Source organism: Rutidosis leptorrhynchoides, chromosome 7 (assembly GCF_046630445.1).
Source record: "Rutidosis leptorrhynchoides isolate AG116_Rl617_1_P2 chromosome 7, CSIRO_AGI_Rlap_v1, whole genome shotgun sequence".
Lineage (NCBI taxonomy): Eukaryota > Viridiplantae > Streptophyta > Magnoliopsida > Asterales > Asteraceae > Rutidosis > Rutidosis leptorrhynchoides.
In genome coordinates, this window is record NC_092339.1 from 61,089,032 (window position 1) to 61,110,620 (window position 21,589).

The following is a 21,589-nucleotide window of genomic DNA, read 5'->3' on the forward strand; positions in this document are numbered from 1 at the left end:
AGGCCCCCACATTTTTTTCAAATATTCAAATCGACCCCCAATAGGGGGGGGTAAAGTGTCAAATAACCATTTTCATAAAAAAAATCTTAAATAAACTCCACTCAAATATTCAACGGGTCATATCTTCTCGCTCGCAACGAGTTAAATTTTTCCGACAACATCGTTAAACTCGAAATAATTTTAGGAACACAATGTCACTAACTATACGCAAAACGAACGCCTTTTAAAAATGCTTAAAAATTGGGGTACTTTTCATACACGTTGATTTTGCGTTAAATTTTTAAAAGTCGATAATTACATAGCTAAACGCGGAGATGGACATATATGTTAATTTAAAATAACATTTACATCTTTCACGGGTTATACTTTTTAGTTCGACTCGAGTTGCACTTTAACGACATCATTCTTTAGCCACGAAATAATTTTACAAACTAAACGCAATAAAATACATTGAAAACCGAACCCCCGGCGCAACGCAAGGGAACACAACTAGTTTTCCTCAAATTAAATGCGGATTCGAGCCGGAGACGCTTACCTTCAACCCCAAATGTTCAACCCGCAAATGTTCGTAATCTTCCATTGCCTCTTAAAACGCGTTAATGATCCTAAATGAAATACTACTCCGTAAACAATATCTGGGACCTTTTTTTGTAAAAATTAAAAAGATCTAGAAACCTTCGGAGTATTAGGTTACTCCCAACGTTGCCGTCCACCAACCCGCCCAGGCCACCGCCCTGATGGGCGCCGTTGGCAGTAAATCGCCCAGGCCATCGTCCAGCCGATCGTGTTCTTGTTCGTGCTTTTTGGTCATTTTTGTGGACGCAGGATTTGAAGGGAAATAGACTCCAACGGTCAAATTTTTGGCCGTTGGAGATTTATATATATATATATATATATATATATATATATATATATATATATATATATATATATATATATATATTTTTTCTTTTTTAAACTCTATATATACGCACATATTTCCTTCAATTTCATACACACACATCTCATTCATGTACATTTCATACTAAACATCAAATCTATCTCAAATTATCAATCACTTTATATATTAAAATGAATCCAAATAACCCAAATTCCGATCCGGATATAAATTTGGTATTAACTATCTTGAATACCACAAATAATCGAGCGCTTGAAGATATCGCAAGACTTGATCATTTAGATGAGTTAAACGACGATGAAGAAGTTGAACCCATTCCAAGGGCACCGAGAAGATATTTATATAGAGATCGTGAAGGCCGTGCAAAAGCTTTTTGGAATGATTATTTTTTCGACAATTGTACGTTTTCCGACGATTATTTTCGTAGACGTTATCGAATGCGCAAACCTTTGTTTCTTCGTATATGTCAAGGTATAATGAATTTTTCCCAAACTCCGATTCCTGAGTATTTTACTTATTTTCATCAAAGACGTGATGCTTGTGGGCTACTTGGTTTTAATATTGTTCAAAAAGTAACATCAGCCATACGTCAACTAGCGTATGCTGCGACAGCCGATCTTTTTGACGAGTATTTGCATATGGGTGAACAAACCTCATATGATTGTTTAAATAAATTTTGCAAATGTATTTTTCACTTGTACGCAACAGAATATTTGAGAAAACCAACTGCACAAGATGTGCAACGTTTGACCACTAAACATGCTCAAATACATGGATTTTCGGGGATGTTACGAAGCATCGATTGTATGCATTGGAGATGGAGAAATTGTCTGGCATGTTGGAAGGGTCATTATACACGAGGTGACCATGGTTACCCGTCAATTATGCTTGAAGCGGTAGCGTCTTATGATGGATGGTTTTGACACGCTTTCTTTGGTACTGCGGGATCAAATAGTGATATCAATGTACTTAATTAATCTGATTTGTTTAACGACTTATTAGCCGGCGAGGCTCCACCGTGCACGTTTACGGTGAATGGGTGTACGTTTGATAAAGGTTATTATTTGGCGGATGGAATTTACCCGGAATGGTCCACACTAGTTAAGTCGTTCAAAAATTCGATTGATCCAAAACAATCAAAGTTCAAAAGGTATCAAGAATCTGCAAGAAAAGATATTGAACGAGCATTTGGAATACTACAAGGTCGATGGATGATTGTTCAGCATCCGGCAAGACCATATTATGCCCGAAAAATTAGAAGGATTATGTTAACATGTGTGATATTAAACAATATGATAACCGAGGACAACGGCCGTGCATTTTGTGGACTTGAAGAGAATTATCGTCCGATTCAACGTGCACGAGGAACATTTCAAGAAAGGGTTGACGCGCATATCCGGGCGGACGCGAAATTAAGAGATGTGGACATTCATCGACTACTACGAGATATGCTAGTAGAACACGTTTATAATCTTCCACCTAATTATCGAATTCGACATGATCGAACAAGAAATCCAAACAATTAAGATGATGCGGGACCTTCACACGTTAACGATGACGAAGACGAAGACGAAGAAGGATAATTATTAAATTCTAAGTGTTTATGTAATTTTATTTTAAATTCTATGTTTTAATTTTAATTATTTGTAATGTTTTTTTTATTTATCAATGAAATTTTAGTTTTATGTTACTACGTATTAGATATTTATTATTTATATAATATATATAACTAAATTAATATTATTTTAGAAAAAATAAAAAAAAAATAAAAAAAAAAAGGAAAGAATGCGTGTTATATGGTTGTGTTTAAACCCGAGTTTAGTTCTGAGAAAGAACTGGAAAAAAAGTGCCGATGTGGTTCCCTGGAAACCAACCCTGGAGGCCTGGATGGATTTTCAAGGCGGTTCTGTTAATTGGGAGGTTTTCCTTCCATTTGTACGGTCATCAATTGTCACGAACCCACCAAACCATCGCCTATTTTCTCTATTTCTACCGTCATCTCCGGCGACGGTAGGAATCTCATTCGGTCGGTGCTTGTTCTCCCACCGGAGAACTTCGCAGCAGGTAAGTTTTTTCAAAATTATAGAGTTAATAATCAAATATTTCACTTTAAACAATGTCATATTTGACCCGTAGCTGTAGTCATGGTATTCCACTTCAACGTATGTATTCATTTGGTTTAGTTTACATACTTTCGTTGTGATCTGGTAGAACATGATAATTGGTACGCTTTATTAGTCTGATATGGTTAAATTAAGCCCCCAAATTAGGTTCTAATTTGTTTATTGTTTGAATAGATAAAATTGAATAACTTATGAGTTCTGATTAATAAACATAGTTTTTTTTTTTTTTTTTTTTTTTTTTTTCCTTCTTTTTTACTGACCAAAGTCAAAATCATAATTTTTTTGAAATGTAAGTATGTAGTGTATCTGTTCAGGCTTTTAGGGTCATGTTATATGAAAGAAGCATACTGTAAGTGTTTATGAAGGCTTTTAAATGGTAAATTACATTAAAATGTATCCCAAGTCCCAACTATCCTTGTTTCTCTATCGTATGTATTGGATGGATTTTCAATTTTAAATACGTATTATATATATAAAGAACGTTGACTTTACTTCTATTGTATGTATCTTATGTCATATAACTTATAAACAGTGGACGTGCGGTGTCACTGGTTTGATGATGTGAATAGCAAATTTAGTACGTAAAAAAGTTAACTGTTAAAGTTATATACGTACAATAGTGAAACAGGGTTAGTTGAATACATTTGCATGTACTTGGTCCAATTTATAGAGCTAAAACATACTTTGCAGTGTTAGGATACTTGATGTGTTTCAGCTTTTAAGTAGCCAAAGTGATGCTTATTAGATGCCATATTCAATTTAAAACTTAAGTAAATAAGGGATGGGCTTATCTGTTTTGTTAGCCTTTTGGTGTGTTAAATTATATTGTAAGAAGTAAGGGATCACCTCATCGAGCTCTTAGAAACCTGATTATAGTATAACATGCATTCATTAATTGGGGAGTTGTAATTAGTCACCCCTTTGTTGTTTAGTGAAAGTCATATTTATTTACTCGTAACGTGTTTGAAATGCCCTCAATTCCAGTGACGTGTCGTGTTTGAGTTTTCCATCAGAAATTTGTGCTTTCTTTACAATTAATGATATTTTCATTTGGAAATTCGTCTCTCTTTGAGATCCAAATGCCTAATCTCAATTGCAGATGTCCTAGTTTTACTTCCTTCATGTTTCCCCTCTTTGGTAAGATCAATTTTAATATATGTGTTTTCTCAATTATATCATAAACCCTAACCTTGATTTCCATTTATAGTCAATTTCTCTTTTTAATAAATCACAAAAAGAGCGATCAAACCAATACACAAGTAGTTTTTTAAAATCATTGGGGCTATAGATGTGTGCTTATTAATTAGGAAAGTTCTTCAATATCGATGGATCTAATTAGCAAATTACCTGATGAGGTTCTTGTACACATACTCGCTTACCTCGATACTGAAGAGGCTATTTCAACTTCCATTTTATCAAAGCGACGGAAGGACGTGTGGGTTTATCTTCCAAATCTCGTTTTCGATATTGAATCGCCAACGCATGCTATCTTAGATTCCATGGATGGAATATTAGATCGCATGAAGTCACCTGAAGTTCATGTGTTTACTATAGTGTGCAAACATATTATTCGACGTGGATCTATTGCTAAATGGATTGACAATGCTTTTAGGCTTAATGCACAAGACATATATCTTGATGTTCATTCACTCGAATTGCCTTTAAGCTTTTTTAACTTTAATAGTCTTACATGGTTGCACCTCTCTTCAATCGATTCTCGTTCGATTAGGGTCCCCAATGTTTTTTGTTTGCCAAATCTTGAGTATATTAGATTTTTTCTCATTAATCCTCATAAGGAACTAACGGAAAAGCTCTTTCGTAGTTGTCCAAATCTCGAAGAATTGCATATAAGAGTAACGGGACATCATGAAGATCAAGTTTATGATATTTCATCTTCTTCATTGATGTTGTTAGATATTAATTTGTGTGGATTCTCATTTAATCCCCCCAAAGTGATTCTTAATGTCCCTAACCTCGATGATATTACTATAAAGGAAACAATTGGGGTAGACTATGTGGTGCGGGGTCCATTATCACCTATCTGTGCATATATCAGTCTACAACGCTGTTGTCTTGAATTGCACTCGCAAGAAGATGGTGATCGTGCGCATAATCTTTTGAATATGCTGAGTCAATCAAATTCCATTTCTTTTGACGACTCTACAACTTATGTAAGCCTTCTAAACTTATCAACTAGGGGTGTTCATCGGTTTGGCTTTCGGTGTATTTGGTTTAGTTTGTTCGGTTTTATCAAATAGGGGTGTTCATCGGTTCGGCTTTCGGTGTATTTGGTTTAGTTTGTTCGGTTTTACTTTTTTGAGGCAAAACCAAAAATCGAATTCGGTTCAGTTTCGTTCAGAACTCAAAAATTCACATTTTAACCAAAATAATCATAACAAATTGATTTTAAATTTGACATTTGATTTTTAAAACCGGTTTTTCGTCTATACATAGTAATAATTTAATATTATATTAGTTGAATCCGGTTTTGAGTCAAGTTTTTGGTTAAACCTAATTTGCAAAAGTAAAACCGAAATTCGAGTTCAAATTTGAAATCGAACTGGAAACAGAATTCAAATTCGGTTTTTTTTTTTTCGGTTTTCATTCGGTTCGATTTTTGTGTTAATCGGTTTGAAAAGAAATATTGAGCACCCCCTAATATTAAGTCACAAGCAATTTATATGTTCTTTAAGCACGGGGCATATTACATAAAAAGTAACCAACTTTGGTCTGAGATCTATTTTGAGTGTTTTTCTTCTGGGCTAAAAGCTAACTGGTTACTAGAGATAGAATTCAGAGAAAAATTAGTTACTTTTTTATGCAATTAATCTTTTAATTTAATTATAGTGTTGTTAATGTTAATGTAATATATTGACCGTTTGATATTCTTGAAGATGTTAAGCAAATACCATCTTAATAATGTCCCTACTTTTCATCACCTGAATACCCTGGAAATGACAATACCCCGATTGTGCGGTTGGACTTACTTGTTTAACGTACTTGAAAGCTGCCGTGATCTACTAGTTCTTACGATTACTAAGGTGATATTCTCTTTCAAATGATAAATGGACAATGATTATTCTTAAATTATATTTTTCAGTTATAACTAACATTTTGTTTTCATTTATAGGATTGTAATCACTATGAAGATTCTCCATTGTCTATAACGGATCAGATAAGAGATCTTCCAGAAGACTTTGATTGGACCGATCCGCATACTCCGCCTGCTTGTCTCCTGTCGCGTCTCGAGGAAATCGTGTTAATTGGTTATTTTTGGATGAATTGTGATATGAAGGCGATAAAGTACTTGCTGAGTAATGCAAAAGTTTTGAAGAGTGTAAGTTGCAGGGCTCGAAGAAATGGCGTGAAAGGAGAAAAGGCGTTTTGGAAGGAGGTGGATGAGTATGCAAAGTCATTACCTTCGTGTAGTTATGAGATTTCATTCAAAGACGAAGAATAACTTGAGTGGATCAATAATGGTCGACGGTGAGATTTCTATAGAAAAATATGATAAAAAGTATATTTTATGTTCTCTGAAGATAATTTTGAATTTTAAGTGTTACTTTAAACAACAACAACAACAATACCCAATCCCGCGCCTGCGAGGTATGGGGGAGGTAAGGTGTAGACAATCCTTCCTCTACCCTAAACTAGAAGAGAAGTCGTTTCTGTTACCACGAGTCGAGAGAATTCTCCACCCACGGTAAAGGAAATTCATCCCCCTCTCTACTCCAGGGTAGAGAGATTGCTTCCGTGAGGACCTCCGGCTAAAAAAAAGACTCTTTTTTTTTTTTTTTAAAAAAACTAGAAAATAGAAATTAAAAAATAAATTAAAACATACAAAGATAAATAAAAAATAATAAAAATAATAATAATAATAATAATAATAATAAAATATAGGGGGGACGCCATGAAAATGGTAGAATCAGATTTTCATGGGGTTTAAAGCATGCCTAAGAATCAATTTAGGCTCTGAGCGGCAGTCAAGACGCCACTAAAACGACGCTTGTCGTTGCCTCAATAAATAGAGCCAAAAGACCTTGTGGACAGCAACTCGAGGGCATGCCGGGTGGAAGTTGTTGCGCAAGCAAAGAGCCAACCACCCTTAGCAAACCAAAAACCACTCATGCACCTTTACAGTAGACACCCCCGAAACCACCCAACTAAGAGGAACCAACCAAGTTCTAGAGCAAGGGAAGTCGTCCTCAGCCATAATGGTCCCAAGTTGCACCGAGCGATGCGAATCACTTGATCATACATACATGCATACATACGTACATACATACACACATACCTAAACCTACATACACACCAGACATACCTACGTAAATACATGAGACATACCTACGTACAAGTATGAAACATACCTACGTACATACATACATGCATAAAGCCACACATACAACCATACATACATAGCATAAACACCCAGTCCTACATAAACCTATTAGCAAAACATACATACATGAGTGAATATACCACACCTGCAGACAAGTAAAAAACAAGCATACATACATACCTACCTACAAATATACATACATAAAAAACAAACTCACATATAAAAACGTGTGTAACTGCATCACACCTTCATTACAAAACCTACATGCATGCATACGTACATACAAACATACAAGAACCTACGTGCATACGTACAAACAACCAAGCAAGCATGCATACATCCAAAACCAAAGATACCAAAAACATACTCATTTAATACTATTAGTAACAATACATAAAACTAATAAAAACGATAGTAATAGTAATACAAATAATAGTAATAATAATAGTTCATATAAATATTAATAGTAATAAATATTTGTAATACAAATACTAATACACTAATAATTAATAATAGTGATACAAAAAATAATAATAATAACAATAACAATACTAATAATTGTAATAGTAAGAATAATAACAGTAATAGCAGTAATAGCAGTAATAACAGTAATAACAGTAATAACAATAACAATAACAATAATAATAATAAAAGTAGCCCTACTCAACTATTCTTATTCTAGCCCTCCACGCATCCCTATCAGAAGTCATGTCCTCGGTCAACGAAAGCTCCCTCATGTCGAGTCTTAGTCTATCCATCCACCTACGAGTAGGTCTACCCCTTCTCCTTACACCATCTACCGTGAGTGCCTCAACTCTCCTAACCGGGGCAATACGTGGTCGTCTCATCACATGCCCAAACCAACGAAGTCGTTCTTCTCTTAGCTTGTCGATGATGCTACTGACTCCAAGTTTTTCCCTAAACACACCATTTGGTATCATATCTAGCATGGTTTTACCACACGTCCACCTAAGCATCCTCATTTCTGCCACCTCCATCCTTCTCTCTTGGGCCTTCGTCATTGGCCAACATTCTGATCCGTACAACATGGCAGGTCTGATTGCCACCTTGAGGAATTTTCCTTTCAATTTGAGTGGTATCTTCTTGTCGCACAAAACCCCTTTCGCTGCTCTCCACTTCAACCAACCTACCTTAATACGATGAGTCACGTCCTCATCTATCCTCCCTGATTTGTGGAGGACCGAGCCTAGATATCTAAACGACTCTTGTGGGTGCAAGATCTGGTCCCCAATGCTGATGTTCCCTCCAACATTAAGTTCATCATCAGTCTTACCGAATTCGCAACTAAGATATTCCGTCTTTTGTCTACTGATCCGTAGCCCATTTTGTTCTAGGGCTTCCCTCCATTGTTCTAGCCTTCTATTAAGCTCATCCTTTGTTTCCGATACAAGCACGATATCATCGGCAAAAATCAGACACCAAGGGATGTTCTCTTGTATTCCTCGATACAGCTCGTCGAGGATCAAAGCAAAAAGGAAAGGACTAAGGGCCGATCCCTGGTGCAACCCTACTTCTATCGGGAAATACTCTGTGTTTCCCACAGGCGTCCGAACGCAGGCCTTCGCCCCATCGTACATATCCATAATAGCTCTAATATATCTACTTGGGATACCCCTAACGTTAAGGGTCTTCCAAATCAACTTTCGCGGTACGCAATCATAGGCCTTTTCCAAGTCTAAGAAGACCATCTCTAGACCCTTTTGTTTCTCCCTATACTTCTCCATAACGCTTCTTAAAATATGAATTGCCTCCATCGAAGAGCGCCCTGGCATGAAACCAAATTGGTTTTCGGAAACCGTAGTTTCGCGTCGGAGTCTAGTCTCAATCACTCTCTCCCAAAGCTTCATAGTATGACTAAGTAATTTTATGCCTCTATAATTACCACAGATTTGGGCATCCCCTTTATTTTTGTAAATGGGGATAATCTCGCTGAGTCTCCATTCCGTAGGCATTTTATAACTTCTAAGCGTCTTATTGTAAAGACACGTCAACCACCTGACACCATCCTCGCCTAGGCACCGCCACGCCTCTATTGGGATCTGGTCTGGTCCAACAGCTTTGTTTCTACCCATCTTTCGTAGTGCCGATCTTACTTCTTCCTGACTGATTCTCCTACATAAATTGTTGTTCTGGAAATGTCCTATTCCCAAGTCCTGCGGGTCCTCTTGGCGCCCGGGTCCTTCACCCACGAAAAGAGATTGGAAATACCCTTCCCATCTTTTCCTAATTTCGTCTTCCTTTACTATGGTTTGACCGGCTTCATCCTTGATGAACTTGATGTTATCTATATCCCTCCTCCTACGCTCCCTAGCTTTAGCAATCCTGTAAATATCATTTGCTCCTTCTTTGGAGTCTAGTTTCCTATACAAAACTTCATACGCTTTATCTTTTGCACGGGCAACGGCCTTCTTAGCTTCTCTTTTAGCTTCTTTATACCTTTCTTCTGCCCTAGTTCTGTCATCACGTGTCCCGTCCCGACATGTAACGAGCTCCCTAAACCTCAGTTGCTTAAGTGCGACTTTGGTTTGAACCTCATCACTAATCCACCATGATTCTCTACAAGACTTGTGTCCTCTCGATGTCCCTACTGCCACACCTAAGGTTTCCTTGGCGACATCTCTAATAGTTGATGCGAAACTATTCCACATCTGATCTGCATCCCCATGAGTAACAGTATCCATTACTGCCTCTACTCTTTCCAAAACAGATGCTTTGAAAGTTTCGGCTTTCTCTTCATTCAGATTCTTCCAAAGGATCCTAGGTTGGGTGGGTCTCCCTCTCCTAGTAACCCGTCTCTGCGGAACCAAGTCCATGACCAAAAGTCTGTGTTGAGTGGAACAGGTCCAGGTAGTCAGGGCTTTACAGTCTCTGCAGGTCCTAAGGTCCCCTTTGCGAAGCAGCAAATAATCAATCTGAGTACTATGACCTCCACTGTGGAAGGTTGCTAGCTGAGCTTCCGTCTTCCTAAAGAAAGAGTTTGCAACAACCAAATCGTGGGCAACAGCGAATTCGAGAATGGAGCGCCCTTCTTCATTTCGAACTCCGTACCCAAAGCCCCCATGGACACCCGCATATCCGTCTGAAATCGTTCCTATATGTCCATTAAGGTCTCCCCCAATAAGTAATCGATGATCAGCGGGGCAACTCCTCACAACTTCATCTAACGATTCCCAAAAGCGACTTTTTTCTTCTTCGCCTAAACCAGCATGAGGTGCGTAAGCGCAAATAACCATGTAAGACTCCTCCTGGATAACTAACCTAACCGACATAATCCTATCGCTACACCTACCCACACCCACAATATTATCCTTATGACGGGGCCATATAAAGATCCCTACCCCGTTTCTAGCTACTCTGGAACCCGAAAACCACAACTTGTAGTCACCAATGTCAACCGCCTCTTCACCCTTCCATCTGGTCTCTTGAACACACAATATGTCCACTTTACTCTTAAGTAACGTCTCTACAAGTTCACGGGATTTGCTCGTCAAACTTCCTACATTCCAGCTACCTACTCTAATCCTAACACGAAAATCTCTACCCCTTCTAGACCTAGCCGCCCCTAAGCTCGAAGGACATGACCTCACGTGACCATCACTACGACTAGAGTCTATCTTACCCTATATAATAAACAAAAGGGAAAAGGCAGAAGTGGCAATATAATATAAAAATAAAAATATAATATAATAATAACAATAACAATAATAATAATAATAATAATAATAATAATAATAATAATAATAATAATAATAATAATAATAATAATAATCACTAATATAATAGTATAATAATAATAGTCAAGGATATAATTAATAAACACAACTTTGAAAACCTCAAGGATATGAATACGCAAATACAGCGAAAAAGTAAAGCAGAAATATCACAGAGTATGGACTTAAGGAAAAGGGATCAGAGAGCCAAACACAGCCTTGTAAAGACAAGGAGTTTCCGGCAGGAGAGATTTCCGGCAGCAGTGATTTCCGGCAGCTCCAAGGCAGCAGACGGCGAAAATGGCGAGGTTTCTCGTTTACTACAAACCCTCGCTAGTAGATCCGTTATGTTACCTTCAGATCTGAGAATTTTGTGCCCTAATTGGAAAGGTATTGACAAGTAATTGATCGGATCCAAATTGATAAGTGGTGAAATTGTGGGTGCGTAGATCAGACGTTATGATAAATGAATAATGTGCTCCAAAAAAGGAAAGTGACAGAATATTTAAGTAACTGAGTAAAGCAAATTTGTTGTCAGCTTCCACCGGATTTGCAACAACAGTTGATTCGTCTTCCAGTTGTGGCTAATAAGGGCAGATTTATACCAATTTCTTACTTGTATAAAGATAAACTTGAGAAGACAGCTTTTCAATGTAAGCTTGATGTGGCTAATAATGAAATTGAGGTGAGTATATATTGATCGAATATCTAATTAATATAATATATTTGATTTAAAATTAATAATTAATTTTAGTATAACAGTTAGAGAATTTAATATCAGGGAAGCAAGTGCAGCACTAATATTGATAGCAAAGTGAGCATACCACAAAAATTAATGGCAATAAGTAATAATATGAACGTAGTGTAGATAATTAATCTGTGAATTAGAAAGAGGTAAAAAGGGAGTAGAAATAACCCAGTCGAGAAAACAAGTTTTCAGATGTTCTGAGAGTCAGAAACGTCCAACCAACTAGGTGTGGAGACGGCAACAACAATAACTCCGGCAAGGTGTCAGTGGCGATGTTACACTGACCGGGAAAACAAGATTCAGATGTTCTAAGTGTTACTTTAAAGTTAACCTTATAAGGTTGAATGGTTTGGAATAAGTGGGGATTTTAAGGATTGCCTGGATAATTATCATAATGCTTCAACTTACCTCTTGCATACTACACTTATAGGTACTGTTGGTTGGTATGACTCAGATGCATTTTTGGGACTATAGGTATACATTTGAAAGGATGTGTAATCAAAATATTACTGCAGAGAACCATTAGTATGTTACAGCGAGCGATAAACATGACAAACCCCAACTTCAAATTTATCTCCTAACTGTAACCTGCTATAGAAAACTGAAGCTAGTATCTTACTATTTGTTTAATAGTACTAAAATTAAGTCATGGTGTATAGTTAAAACTTAAGAATAGGTTGGGTAGGTTGCGTCTTGTTTTGGTTGTTTAGGTTGGGTTTCGTAGCTTCCCTGCTTCGTTTTGTTGGTTGGTTAGGTTCTTTTTTTTTTTTTTTTTTAGCTGAGTTGTTGCTGCGCTTGTTTTGTTTTGTTCTGTTGAGTAGTTACTCTTGTGCTTGTTTTGTTTTTTGAGGAGTTGTTACTCTTGTGCCGGAGTTTGGTTGGTTTGGTTCCTCGTTTGTATTTTTGCAGGTTCTTTCATCTCTTATTAATCCAAGTTCTCGTTTTTTTTGCAAAAAATTAAAATAATTATTTGTCCAAGTTCTTGTTTTCTTGAAAAAATAAAATAGGCTTGGCAAGGATGGATAGGATGAAATATAATAATGTTAATGTCCTAGTAACTTGTATATCTGTTACTGGTTGGTGATAACTTTTTTTTCCTTGTTTGAGAGACGATCTACGACCAACCTGTCCCACATCATTAATGTATTGCTCATATAAACATGTTACTCGTGATGTTTAAAACTCACAACCTCTTGGTTGATGAGCAGTAACTGGCTAAGGTTCCTTTGATTAGTTTTGACCAATTACTGAATCGAATTGAACCAGCAACACCCTTACGATTGATCCATGTGTATACAAAGCAGTTGTAGAACCTGCCCATAAGACTACTTTTTATAGTAACTCATGTTTCTAGTATTGAGTGTCATATCAAAGTAGCATCATTACAATTAACTCTCAATTCAAACACATATAAATAACTATCAAATTAGTTTTTACTTACATACGGAGTAATTCTTAGGTCTAAACCTTAACAATATATAGGAACAGGGGGACAAAACAGATTCACAATAGTTTATCTGTTTTTCAAAATAGCTCCACCAATAGTAAGGATTAATGGAATTTTTTGACGACCGTCGGGGGTTAGGGACTGTGCACGCAAAAATTGCAGACCACGAAGAGTGACCAAGTAAAAATATGTTTAAAGACTAAGCACGAAATATGTGCAAACAAGTGACAACGTAGTGACTATTCGTCATAATTAATTCTTAGTTACTACTATGTATGTTAAAATTACATCAGGTAAAGGTTTTTTACGATAATTAGGTGCTTTTGGATCTCGCATTTTAGTTTATAGCCTTGTTAAATTTTTATCCACCTTGTTGGTGGTTAGATGTTTGTTTTGAATTAGCTTGTTCATTACGGTGTTTTGTGGTTTTGTTTAGGTTTACCTCAAGGTATACGACAAAAATGAGGTGGTGTATGTATCACATCAATTCTTTTACTATCCGTAATTTTCTTTTGATATGGTCACTCCTCAAAAACACAAATGAGTATACTCCTTTTAAGTTAGAATGTATGCGATGGTATATGTTTATCATTAAAACGTAAATAAATCCGTTTATATCAACAATATATAACTTAGTAATGAATGATGTGTGCTTAAATTCAATATGCAATCGCAGGTCTTTAAATCATATGTAAGTAAGCATGCATATTTACATTCTATTGTTCATTACTAGTTTTTATCAATGAAGTTTATTAATTATGTAATGTAATTTAATAAACGATACCACTTGGGCAGTGCTCAAGTGGTCGTCAGAACTCTTAGTTAAGCTGTAGGTCTCGGGTTCAATCCTTGGTAATGTCCTCTTAAGTCTAATTAGGAATTTACAATGGAAGGTGTTTTACCTGGCATCAGAGTGATGCCTGAACTCACGATGTTCGAGGGTTATCTGTTTATGAGGGAGCAATGTGGTCGTTCATAGGAGGGTTCCTCGTTAACCAAAAAAATTTAAATAAACGGAAAAAAAAACGAGTCAAACACTTCTTTAAAAGACGTTTACACCTTTACTACAAGTTTTAAAAGTATAGGGGGAATGTTCGTTACAATCTTGGAATTTAAGGGTCCTACACTAAATTACGTATTTCTAGTATACGTCACCCTACCCGACTCATCTAAGTAAAGGAATTTTGCCGTCAAATTGTTCACCGGCCTCCACCGTACCAGTATCCGATTAGGTAACCATTTTTCCGCATATTATATTTTTAATAAGATTAACTGTAATTATTATTAATTTATGTATGTAGAGATATTAAAGGGTTCTGATTTAGTACTTACAACAACAAAACTCAATACACAAGTGGGTATATTGGGAGGTGAGATGTAGACAATCTTTTACGGAAGTCATTTTTTTCGAACCAGAGTGAAAACACTTCTAAAGTGAAAACACTTCTAAATAGAGAAAGTCATATCTCTTCACTTTTTTATTTTCATCTAGATGTTTATAAGTTCTCTACTTTTTCGAAAAATAAATAAATAAATTACAAGAAATTGTGTGGGGTTTAGGCATAGTAGATACGGAGTACTAGTTTTGATATTAATCTATCTTTTTTGATCTAAAAATAAAATAAAGAAGGATTAATGAATATTAGTTTTGTATATTTGTTTAAGATTGTAAAATTTAGGCTTTGCTAATATTTTGTGTTTTGATTTAGAACATAGAAATGTATCCAAATATCCTCGTAGGCTTACCGTGTTATCTAAATGGTAAAGTGCATGGAAATTTATCTACCTATCCTTTGTGTCTCTACTGTATGTATAAGGAACTTTAGTCAGAGTTCTCTAGTTTGTGTCTTTTTTTTTTTTTTTTTGTTGAAACTAAATAATTATATAGAAGATGAATTAATTCTTACACGAAATACCAGCCGCAAAAATCCTTTTGTTTCTCTGCAAAAATCCTTTTGTGACTCTTGATCATCGCCATTCTCCGTTTCTCTGTATTTTTGTTTATTGTGAAATATGTGTGTGTTATAGATGAACGATTAGGTGACACGCGAGACATGGTGGTGACTGTAATAAAAATTCTAACGGATTTTGAAGTAGAATGACCATAATAACATCTATTTTTGTTTGGTGATTATTTGATGTCTACATATATGATTACCATGTAACTTGTGGTTCGGATTATAAATAACCTAATTAAGTTGAATTCGACTTTATTCTCAAAGTTAAATTGTCTATTGTGCATGTACATTATTACCAAGTACTCTTTATAATGTTCTTGTAAGCGGCTAATTATTTTAGAACATTATAAATAGTACTTTAGTACTTAGTAATAATGTACGTCTACACTAGACAATTCAACTATGACAACAAAGTCGAATTCAACTTAATTAAGTTATTTGTAATCCGAACCACATGTTACACGCTAATCATATATGTAGACATTACAAAATCATTAAACAAAAATAGAGGTTACCATGTTACAGTCGCCAACATGTCTCTCTTATCACCTACTCGTTCAACTATAAAATAGAATTACAGGGAAGCTCACACACATTTCAGAAAAACAAAAATACAAAGAAATAAAGAATGTTGATGACCAAGAGCCACCATGTCTCCGTTTCCATACTTGATTTCGACTCGTTCAGGTGTAAAACAAAATTACAAGAGAAACAAAGGATTTTTGCAGGTGGTATTTCGTGTAAGAATTAACTTATCTTCTATATATTCATTTAGTTTCAATAAAAAAGTAGAAAACTCCGACTAAAATGGAATACTTGATGGATAAATAACAACTAAAAAACCTTTGACATGGCCATATCGAAACCTTAGGAGTATTTGGGTTCCTCGAAACCCTGGTTGGAGTTTGAAGGCGGTTATGTGAATTGGGGTTTTCCTTCCTTTTTTATCGTCATCAACTGTCAGCAACCACCAAACCATCGCCTACTCCCTCTATTTCTACAGTCATCGTCGGCGACTGTAGGAATCTCATTCCGTCGGTGCTTGTTCTCCCACCAGAAAACTTCACAGCAGGTAAGTTTTTCCATCAGCATAGAGCTATTGATCAAATGTAATATCAAATATTATTCTTAAACCAATGTCATACTTGACCCATACCTATAGTTATGATATGCCACTTTCTCATATGTATTCATTTGGTTTAGTGTATATGGTTTCTTTGTCATCTGCTAGAACAGGATAATTGGTAAGCTTTATTAGTCTGTTATGATTGAATTAAATCCCCGAAAAAGATATGAATTTTTTATTGTTTAAATAGAAAAGATTGAAGAAGTTCTGAGTTTTGATTATTAAACATGGTTTCCTTTTTTTCTTTTTCTTTTTTACTGTCCAAAGTTATATTCTTACTTTTGTGAAATTTAAGTAATGTAGGTTATATGCTCAGGCTTTTACGTTTTTGTTATATGAAAGAAGCATGTTGTAAGCGTTTATGGCGGCTTACCATGTTATCTAAATGGTAAAGTACGTAGAAATGTATCCAACTGTTTCTCTCTATTATTTGTATAATTGTATGAGGGTGTGAACCACTAGGCTATCTTGGGATGGATATCTATTGGAGATGGCATTCGTAGATAGACTTTTGTTATTATTGAACAAAGTTTTTATTTAGTCTATTATGTTTTTCAACTAATTGCACCATTTGGATGAAAGGGGAATGTGGGTTAAGCTTATTTGGATTAGTTTTATTAATTTTATGGATTATAGAGTTACATTTAAGGCTTGTGGTAAATATCATCCAACCAGACCCATGGCCTGGTTACATAAACATGTTTGGTGTTTCAACCCTAACCCTGATACTGTTAACCTGCACACTGCCGTTGTGACCCATTTAGTTGAACAAGTCAGATGGGTTAATGGGCTGGTTTCAGGTTGTCGGGTGAAACAGTTTCTTTAGTCAACATGTTTAATATTAAATATATTATCATAATTTTTTGTGGAAAAAATCAAAATTGAAGCAGACGTGATAAAAGAATATCAGCTATCCATATTTCATAAAATAATGTCAGATTTCAAACTTGATTATAAGTTATTAAACTAAGTATTCAAATCCTTCTCAAAATATCAGTAACATCAATACCAAAATACAAAACATGTACATAGCTAGAATTGATTATGTTTCGTCCTGACGAGGACGTTAGGAGTTTAAGTAGGGGAGCTTGTAACAACTTGCCTCACATCAGTTTGAGAAACGAAGTTTGAGTCTTTATAAGCTTAAAAGTTATGGCTAAAGGTATTCGATTAGTCCATTGTTTTAGTTTTGGGAGGCATTAGAGATTCCATGCTCGCATTAACCAATTGTGACATGTTTTTATTTATTTCGTAGTTGTTCTAGAAAAATAGCTTTCCATTTTATCTTATGTTCCAGAGTGGATTTTTCCTTTTGACATATAGGGTACTAAATGTTTATTTAAGCGTGTTTATTCACATGCTCCTATGGTTAAGCATTTTAATATATGTCGATAATATTAGATTATATTAATAATATGCATTAACTAATAATATTGTTTTTTAGTTGTTAGTTGAAAATAATAAACACGCTCTACACACTTTTGTTTGCACATTGAAATGTGGTTATAATTCGAATGTATGTACATTATAAATATCTCCGTCGTGTAGCTTAGTTAGTGAAGACAATGTCATTTGGGAAGTGCCTCAGGTTGAATCTCCATCATTAGTAAGCATAAGCCTAGTTTATTAGAACAATTCTTTGGTGCTGTTGGATCACTTGGTTATATACCATCTTACCGCTCCAATAGGTGAGATTAGTTTACCTCTCACGTGATGGGCGTGAGGGGAAATGGGCTGGTTTGGGTTGCCGATATTTCATATATGCATTTATTCGTATATGTATTTCATATATGTATTTCATATATGCATTTATTTTTCGTTTAATTATATAGTTAGTTGCTGAGAATCAATCAATACAAATGTAACACGCATCTACTTTGGTATTGATATCCCTATATAGCGGTGTTTCCATTTGGAGTCTTACATCCAAATTAGGGCTTTCCTTACCATCGATCTTATTTTCTTCTCAAATTTTGTCTTTCAAATGAAAAGGTTTATCTCAATTTCAAGTGCATCTAGTGTTACTTCATATGTTGTTCTTCGTTTGGTAAGATTTTAAAGTGTTGCACTTTCTTGATCGGATCCCTAACATTGATTCCATCCACACTTGTCTTGTCTTTTTCCTTTTCAGGGAAGCGTTTTCAAACGCTTATCTCTTCCGAATACTTGTAACTATTCCTTTAATTAATAACGAATAGCTTCTCATTTTCAATGGATCTGCTTAGTTACTTACCCAATGAGCTTCTTCTAAACATAATTTCTCTCCTTACAACCAAAGAAGCCATTTCTACATCCGTTTTATCAAGAAGATGGGAGAACGTATGGGTTAATCTTCAACATCTTCATTTTCGTATTGAGTCTAGATCTAATCTACGTGTAGATCACATAGATAGAATATTAGATCGATTGCAGTCGTCTGGAATTTCAATTTGTTTACATAGTAGTCAAAACCTTTTTCCAGGAGTGGTTGCTAAATGGATCGATAATTCCGTTAGGCTAAATGCTCGCGAGATAAAGATACGTGTTTTCTTCATGGAAATTCCTTCAACTCTTTTCTCATGTGCGAGTCTTACACACTTAGACCTCTATTCATATTTCTCTAATTCAATAACGGTCCCCGAGGACTTTTGTTTACCAAATGTTAAGTCTCTCGTGTTTATGGTGAGTTGTCCTCCAAAACAACTAACGAAAAAGATCTTTCGTAGTTGTCCAAAACTCGAGAAATTAAAGTTGGGAGGGATGAGGGATTTGGAAGGTCGAGATTACTATAAAGATTTGGTTTATGATATCTCATGCTTGTCATTGAAATTTTTAGATATTAGTTTTTGGGGGGGACAAGTGACTAATGCAACAGATCCCATAATTTTTCTTAATACCCCTAATCTTGAAAGCGTTGAGATACAGGACAAGGTTGGTTTACAATTTGCGGTGCAGGGTTCATGTGCACCTGTTAAGGCTAATATTTGTCTGACAAGTTGCTGTTATGATTTCGAACCCGAGGAGGATAGTAGTCGCGCATATACTCTTTTAAAATGGATGAGTGGAGTAAAGTCCCTTTCGATAGACGAATGCATGACTTATGTAAGTTTACTTAAATTTTATTAACCCACTAACATTTGATATGTACTAGGGACTGATTGACATTCATCATGCGTAAAATAGTTTAATTTTGGTTTATCTTCTTATGCAATTAGCCTCGATGATTACTGTTGGTGTTGTTTATATAATAGCTGACAAAATTATGTATACCTGCAGGCGCTAGATATAAACCCTCTTCATAGTGTGCCCCCATTGCTCAACCTGACCCGATTGCATTTGATAATACCCCGTTTAACTGATTGGACACTCTTGTTCAATATACTCGAGAACACCCCGAGTCAACAATCTCTTACAATAGAGAAGGTAATAATTTAATTTAGTTTAATTAATTATAAGTAACAAATGCTGAATTTTGTCTTGTTATAATAAATGATTGACATTTTATTATCAACTTGTTGGTTGTTAGGAGTGTGCTCACTCTGCTGAGTGTTCTTACCCACAGATTCCGCCACAAGACTTCGATTGGAACGAACCGCGTTCACCGGCTAAGTGTCTCGTGTCACATCTTGAAGAGATTATTATAATTGGTTTTTTTGGGATGAGATGTGATTTAATGGCAATCAAGTATTTATTGGCAAATGCTAATGTTCTTAAGGAGTTCAGAGTGAGTCTTCGTAGACTTGGTTTGAAAAAAGAAGATATATTTTGGATGTTTTTAGACGGCTATGCAAAGACTTTAACCTGTAGATATGTGGTTCAGGAACCTGATGAATAACTTAATTGGATCAATCAATAATGGTTTAAGATGAGCTTTCTAGTGTAGTAGTCGTTTCATTATATCTGTTTTATGTTATCTGAAGATAAGTTGTAGTTTAAATGCTTAAATATCTGTATGTACTCTGGCTAATAACTGTTACTTGAATGTTTAAGTTATATGGTTGAATCTATATATATCCAAATGGTATCTTTAAACCTGTGCACAGGTAATTATTAGATTGTTATATCTTGTGTCTTGCACATATGCTTTTCTATACATACATGACTTCAGAGCTTCTTTTACAGTGCATCTTTTTTTTTTTTTTTTTTTTTTTTAGCTACGAAACCCCCTACGAACGAGTACATTGACTCTCTCGTGGAGGGTAAACCTTGGGTAATTAAGCCACCTGAGCGCGAGACCTGGTATTGGTTGAATTGCGCACAAGGTGCATACTCTAGTCACACTCCCTTTTTGAACGAAATGGCTTTGCCAAAATTCGAATCCGGGTGGTGTGCTTTATCAGGTAACTCAACAAGCCGTGGTTTTACAGTGCATCTTAAGGCACCTTAAGTTTGAGAACATGTTCATGTTTCATATTGAGTTTTTAGTTCTCACTCCTATTATAGTTGGAATGTATGTGATGGTATATGTATACTTCGGTTATGTCATTAAGCTTACAATTGTATGACTCTCTACGGTTAAGAAAAAGTATTCATATTTTCTCAACAATCTGTCGAAAGTAAAAAAACAAAAGTGACATTTGACTCTTAGAAGAAAAAATCACTGTACTTCACATATATAATTTAAGACGGATGGAGTATTTAGTATAGTGTTTTAAAAAACACAAAATGTATGTACTCCAGTAATAGTTAGAATGTATGCGACGTTATATCTATACTCCGATTATGTCATTAAGCTAACAATTGTATTACACTTTACGTTTCAAAATAAGTATTTATATTTTTTCAATAGTTCGTCTAAAGTAAAGAGTAAAAGTAACATTTGACTCTTAAAAAAATAAATCATTCGAAATGTCATTTCACATCTTTAAATCATATGTAAGCTTGCATATTTACGTTCTTAAACTTTCTTTTTTTACTTTGTTTCCATTAGCTAAATTTATTTATTTGTTGGTATATAATTTATATTTTACGGCGTATAATTTTATATACTAGTCAAACTCAAGTCCAAGCTCGTATGGAGTTCTGCAAAATCGTTCAATCCCTTTAAAACTTTTGAAAGTATAGGGGGTATGTTGGTACAATCTCAAAATCCAAGAGTCCATATAGTAAATTACTAACATCCCGTATTTCCGTATCGTATACCCGACCCGACTCATCTAAGTAGTGAAATTCTGCCGTCAAATTGTTCACCGGCCTCCACTGTTTCAACCTCCGATTAGGTAATCGTTTTTTTATAATAT

At 35.4% G+C, this 21,589-nt stretch overlaps 3 protein-coding genes and 1 long non-coding RNA gene across 8 annotated transcripts; 3 read left to right on the forward strand and 1 right to left on the reverse strand.

Moving 5' to 3' along the window:
* The first annotated feature begins 1,071 nt into the window (after positions 1 to 1,071).
* On the forward strand, positions 1,072 to 2,424 carry LOC139859288 (uncharacterized). The gene is made up of 2 exons (XM_071848084.1): positions 1,072 to 1,759; positions 1,901 to 2,424. Exons 1-2 carry the CDS (start codon positions 1,072 to 1,074, stop codon positions 2,422 to 2,424), a joined length of 1,212 nt encoding a protein of 403 aa, XP_071704185.1.
* A 1,015-nt stretch (positions 2,425 to 3,439) lies between these two features.
* On the forward strand, positions 3,440 to 6,584 carry LOC139857417 (F-box/FBD/LRR-repeat protein At5g22660-like). Its single transcript, XM_071846166.1, has 3 exons — positions 3,440 to 5,192; positions 5,916 to 6,062; positions 6,152 to 6,584. Exons 1-3 carry the CDS (start codon positions 4,347 to 4,349, stop codon positions 6,479 to 6,481), a joined length of 1,323 nt encoding a protein of 440 aa, XP_071702267.1. The 5' UTR covers positions 3,440 to 4,346; the 3' UTR covers positions 6,482 to 6,584.
* Positions 6,585 to 7,540: 956 nt separating this feature from the next.
* On the reverse strand, positions 7,541 to 12,256 carry LOC139859289 (uncharacterized). Its single transcript, XM_071848085.1, has 3 exons — positions 12,248 to 12,256; positions 9,818 to 11,001; positions 7,541 to 7,544 (listed from the first exon to the last, which is right to left on the reverse strand). Exons 1-3 carry the CDS (start codon positions 12,254 to 12,256, stop codon positions 7,541 to 7,543), a joined length of 1,197 nt encoding a protein of 398 aa, XP_071704186.1.
* A 2,208-nt stretch (positions 12,257 to 14,464) lies between these two features.
* On the forward strand, positions 14,465 to 20,360 carry LOC139857321 (uncharacterized). 5 transcript variants are annotated; one of them, XR_011762482.1, is made up of 4 exons: positions 14,465 to 14,518; positions 16,116 to 16,316; positions 19,275 to 19,772; positions 19,876 to 20,360. It is a non-coding gene; the product is annotated as an uncharacterized lncRNA (long non-coding RNA). The 5 variants fall into 5 exon arrangements; XR_011762483.1 differs by lacking the exon at positions 16,116 to 16,316 and having other exon boundaries at positions 14,476 to 14,518; XR_011762480.1 differs by lacking the exon at positions 14,465 to 14,518 and having other exon boundaries at positions 15,956 to 16,316.
* The last annotated feature ends 1,229 nt before the right edge of the window (positions 20,361 to 21,589 follow it).